The sequence below is a fragment of the Ceratotherium simum genome, chromosome 2 (genome assembly GCF_057802395.1).
Source record: "Ceratotherium simum simum isolate JZ-2026a chromosome 2, ASM5780239v1, whole genome shotgun sequence".
Classification (NCBI taxonomy): domain Eukaryota; kingdom Metazoa; phylum Chordata; class Mammalia; order Perissodactyla; family Rhinocerotidae; genus Ceratotherium; species Ceratotherium simum.
Genome location: NC_141901.1, coordinates 44,760,781 through 44,765,388, shown reverse-complemented (window position 1 = coordinate 44,765,388; position 4,608 = coordinate 44,760,781). Strand labels below are relative to the sequence as shown.

The 4,608-nt window shown below is 49.3% G+C and overlaps 1 protein-coding gene across 4 annotated transcripts in view; it reads left to right on the top strand.

Moving 5' to 3' along the window:
• Positions 1-1,262: 1,262 nt before the first annotated feature.
• TUFT1 (tuftelin 1) overlaps positions 1,263-4,608 on the top strand; it is a 37,430-nt gene continuing 34,084 nt past the window's right edge. For 2 of the 4 annotated variants that reach the window (XM_014791829.2, XM_004436018.3), the window contains exon 1: positions 1,274-1,396. In XM_014791829.2, coding sequence (XP_014647315.2) covers positions 1,337-1,396 — 60 coding nt within the window. In that variant the 5' untranslated portion in view covers positions 1,274-1,336. Of the gene's footprint in view, positions 1,397-4,608 lie in introns of all 4 variants that reach the window. The other 2 variants (XM_004436019.3, XM_087443236.1) reach the window with 2 other exon arrangements.

Here is a 4,608-nt window from a genome sequence, read left to right as displayed (position 1 = left end):
TCCTTGGCTTGTCTTCTCATTCCTTTTCTTGGCTTATTTGGAGGTCCAGTTTTTATGCAGAAACCATTTTAACCATACAACTTAGAGGCCAAAGCTAGGGTTTTCTTCACCTCACTTTTTAAAGGCCGTTTACAACAGATCAGATGGAACCTAGGGAACCTGGAAGTGCTTATAGCAGCTGCATTCTCTCCTGAACAACCTTCTGGGAATAGTAAGGCCAGTAAATGCCTTCTTTGAGGGTTAAAGGAGACAGACAAGAACTGGGTTTTATTCCCTTCAGGCATAGGGATAGTCCCAGCATTCACCTCCCAGGCACAAAGACCCCCATCCACTCCTACCTGGCATGGGACCCAGTACCTACCTGAAAGGAGGGAAGTTTCCGTCATCCCTGTGTGTGTGTTGCCTTGAAGAGGGAGCTCGTTTACCAGAGCCTACTGCCAGATTCAGGGGTTCTGCCCACTCAAGAGTGGCTCAGACCTCCTCCTGCCTGCCATCCATGTGGACCATAGCCCACTGGGGCAGCCACCTGCAGAGAGCAGCTGGGCTGGAAGAGGTTCCAAGGTCCTGCTTGGCCATCCTCTTTTCTAGGCCTTTAAGATGCTAAGCTGGGCTTGGGAGCAAATGCCACTGGAGAAGTTGAGGCTCATTCTTTCTCAAGAATACAAATTCCTTTTAAGGCAATTTGTCCCGCCTCTGCCATCCAAATAAGGGCAGCTTTGGTAGAACAGCTTCTGCAAAACAAGCCCCACCCAGAGCCAAGCTGGTTTTGACTTTGACCTGGGCCTCCTGCCAGGGAAAGGCACCTACCAGACTGGCTTAAGCTAGTCTGAGTGAGCTGGCCCTTGGTGCCTATGCAGTAGAGGAAAGCTTTGCTCAGCTCCGCAAAGCCTACAGCCTGGCCTATGTATAAGGAGAGGAGAGCGTATGGAAGCCTTTTTGCAAATCCTCATCCTCTAGGGGCAGGCAGGTGATTTTCTCTTACTAACACTGATCTTGAAACTGAAAGGAGGAGACGGCAAGACTAATGTAGAATGTTTGAGGTACAATCACAGACACTAGACAAAACTTCAGTTAAGCAGCGCCAGGTAGCTCCCAAGCCCCACTTTTATGTAAATCGGAGCGAGCGCCGACGGGCGTGTCTTGAAGCCTATAGGCCACGCCCACCCCAGTTTTTCCCTCACTCTCGTTAGCGATCGGCGCCTTAGGGGCGTGTCCTAATGCCAGCCCCGCCCTTGACGCCCTATAGATGGGGGCGGTTCCGCGCGCCCCCGCCTAGTAGGAGTCAGACCTCAGGGCGGAGGGTTGGGGTGTGTGCTGCGACCCTCGAGGGACAAAGATGAACGGTACGCGGAACTGGTGTACTTTGGTGGACGTGCACCCGGAGGGGAAGACCGCGGTAAGAAACAGCGGCCGCACCGCCTCTCTCGCTTGGTATTCTCGGTTTCCAGTTCCGCCCCTCCCGTGCCCGGCGCCGCGTTCGCTGACACCACCTGGTGCGGCGCTCGGTGCGGTCAGCTCCTCGCGGCGCTTCTCTTTCTTTTTCTACCGCCTCGCGGCGGGCAGGGGGAGTCCTGGGGAGTCGCGGGAAGAAGACTCTTTTGAGGCTCGAGGACTCGGGGCGTCCTTGCCCTTTGGGAGGACACTGCGGCTCCTGCCCGGGACTCGGCGCCGGTCTTCGGTGCGCGCCACTCAGTCGTCCTGTGGGTGGTAGAATGGGTCGTAGGAGAATGAGCTCCAGGGATGGGATCCCTCCGATCTTTTGGACGTTGGGTCTCGACGAGGGGGCTTAGGCTTTTCTGTGGTTCCTGGTGACCTCAGAGGCCCTTCGGAGAACTTCATGGTGCTTTGGGTGATCAGTAACAAACAAGACGACGGGTAGAGATTGAAATCTTAGGGCTTGGACTGGAGGGTGGGGAGCGGTACAACTCCAAGTACGCCGAGATTGGCCAGAAACTCACCTTTCCCTGGGGATCATCTCTCTGCTGGAATTTCTCCTCCTTCCCCCTTGCAGTTCTCCTGCTCCCCTCCCCCTATCGGCCGGCCAACCGATAGCTTCCTGGGACGATTTGTTGGTTTTGCTTCCGTCTTCAGCCCCCAAGCCCGGGGCGAGTTGAAGGAGATGCCGGACCCTGGGCTGAGAAGGGAAGAGAAGTGACCCACTCGAGGGCTTCTGGACAGAGTGAGGGTGAGGGAGAGAGGGGCATTCTCCAGTGCTAACCAGTCGGCCCTGCTCCCCTTCCTCCCTGGCTCCTTGTCCCTGTTCTCCTCCCCACCCCGGCTGACTATATGATTTTTCCTCACGAGAGGCAGAGGAGGGTAACTTGTGGCTGAGTGTTTCTAGGCTTTGCTGGAGAACTTAACCCGGAATGGGTGTGTACTATTTCATCGATTTCCAAGCTATTGTGAGTGAGGGTGAAATGGGAGCCAAGGTGATGGGGAGTTTGTATCCCTCCCTTTCCCATCCCTCCACTCTCTGTCTGATTCCCTTCCCCTCTTCCTTGTCTCAGCATGCTCCTGAGATAGCTAACCCAGCTGCACCTGGATTATGGCTCTTCTTCAAAGAATATTTGTACAGTAGTTCCTCATTTCAAGTTTAGGGTACAGATGATCACTTAATTCTGTTCCCAGTCCCCTCTCCATTTCTGCCCAGGCTCTGAGTGTTTTTACCACATTACATTATAGGTCTTGCTACTGCCCGACCCCAGTCCCCCAGTCCCTCATCTTCTGTAGCCTGGCACTCCCCCAGCTATGGGACGCTGAAGAGATGGAAAAAATCCATCGTGTGTTGTGTCAGCCCCAAGTCCTACTCCTCTTGCTTACTGTTTTGGAATGGTTGATGCAGGGAAATGGTATGAGAAAAATAAAGGAGAGGGGTGTTTGGGCCTCTTTTTGCTTGCTGTAGAAAAGAGATCCAGAGAGGTCTTAAGACTAAGGCATTGGCAGTGTTGAGAATTAATTGACACCCTTTTCTGTCCCTTGATGTTTTGCTACTTGTCTGGTGGGGCAGGAAGAGCCGGTAGAAAAATAGTGAGCAAGGAATTCAGACAGTTTCCAGCCATAAATTAGTTTGAAGCTATTCAGAGACCTCTAGAACAAGGGGGACACAGAAATTGCCTTTTGTTCCTTCTTTCTAGGCTGGACTTGAGAGTTATTTTACTTCAAAGGCAGGAATGAAATAACCATTGACCAGATCTGTTCTTGGAGACATTCCTGAGCTCTTGAGGAGGAGGAGGAGATGGTAAACAATCAATCAGTCAGGAGACAAGCTTTGTTCTGGATTCCTCTCCTCTGAGCCAGCCTCAGATAGAATTTATGCCTCTGGACAGTCCCCAGGAACCTGCCGTATATTCACACCATTGAGTGAGTGCTGAGTGCATGCGCAAAGTGAGTGAGTGAATGAATAAATGAACAGATGTTTCTTCTGGCGTGAGCAGTGTAGACAGTTTAACTGACTGGTGTGTCCTAGTGGGAGTCAGGACCTTGGGACTCTGTTGGTGTTTCCCCACCAGCCAGGCCATGTGCCTTAGGGCACCACACATGGACATGGAAATATGGCCAATATACTCTCTGGGTTTTTACTGTTAGAGGCAGATGCAGCAGATACAAGGCTCCAGGGTTTTTCAAACTGCTGATCATAATCAATAGTGGATGTGAAATCAACTTAGCTGGTCAGAACTAGCACTAAAAAAGAAATAGATTCCAACTTGGAAAAGGTAAAACTATGGAGACAATAAAAAGATCAGTGGTTGCCAGGAGTTTAGGGGGAGAGGTGAGATGAATACATAGAACACTGAAGGTTTTTTAGGGCAGTGAAATTACTTTGTATGATATTATAATGATGGATATATGTCTTTATACTTTTGTCCAAACCCATGGAATGTACAACATCATTCACTTCGTTAGAGTGAACCCTAAGGTGAACTAGGGACTTTGGTGATTATGATGTGTCAGTGTAAGTTAATCCTTGGTAAAAAAAATGTACCATTTTGATGAATCATGTAGATAATGGGAGAGGCTATGCATGTGTGGGGACAGGGGATATATGGGAAATCTCTGTACCTTCCTGTCAATTATGTTGTAAACCTAAAACTACACTAAAAAATAAAGTCTTAAAATAAAAAAAAGAAATAGAGTTAACACTCTCAAGAGTGTTAGGGTAGATATTTTGGCAAAACTTTTGTTTCATTTATATATATGTATACATAGGTGTGTGTGCTTATTGGATTGGGATGTGAAATGCATTTTTTAGGTCAGAAAAGTTTGCAAGCTGCTGTAGTAAGTTATACTGGCTTGAATAAACCTCAAACATTTTTATTAGACATTCCCATTAAGTTCCTTTGGTTATAAGCAACAGAGAGTGACTCCAGCTAACTTATGCAGAAGAGGAATTTATTAGAAGGAAATGGGCAGCTCACAGAATTTAAGGGAAAGCTTAAAAAGCTTTCCAAGGGAGAACCAAGGGAGTCCTGGGGCCTGGGTAGGTGGAATGAACTAATGGAGAGTTTCTACTTCTGGGTGAATTGATTCCAGCTGTTTCAGGTCTTTTTGCCATTCTGCTCAAGATTCCAGGGAGAGGGTGCCATTGTCCCCTTGCCCCTTTTGGCCAGG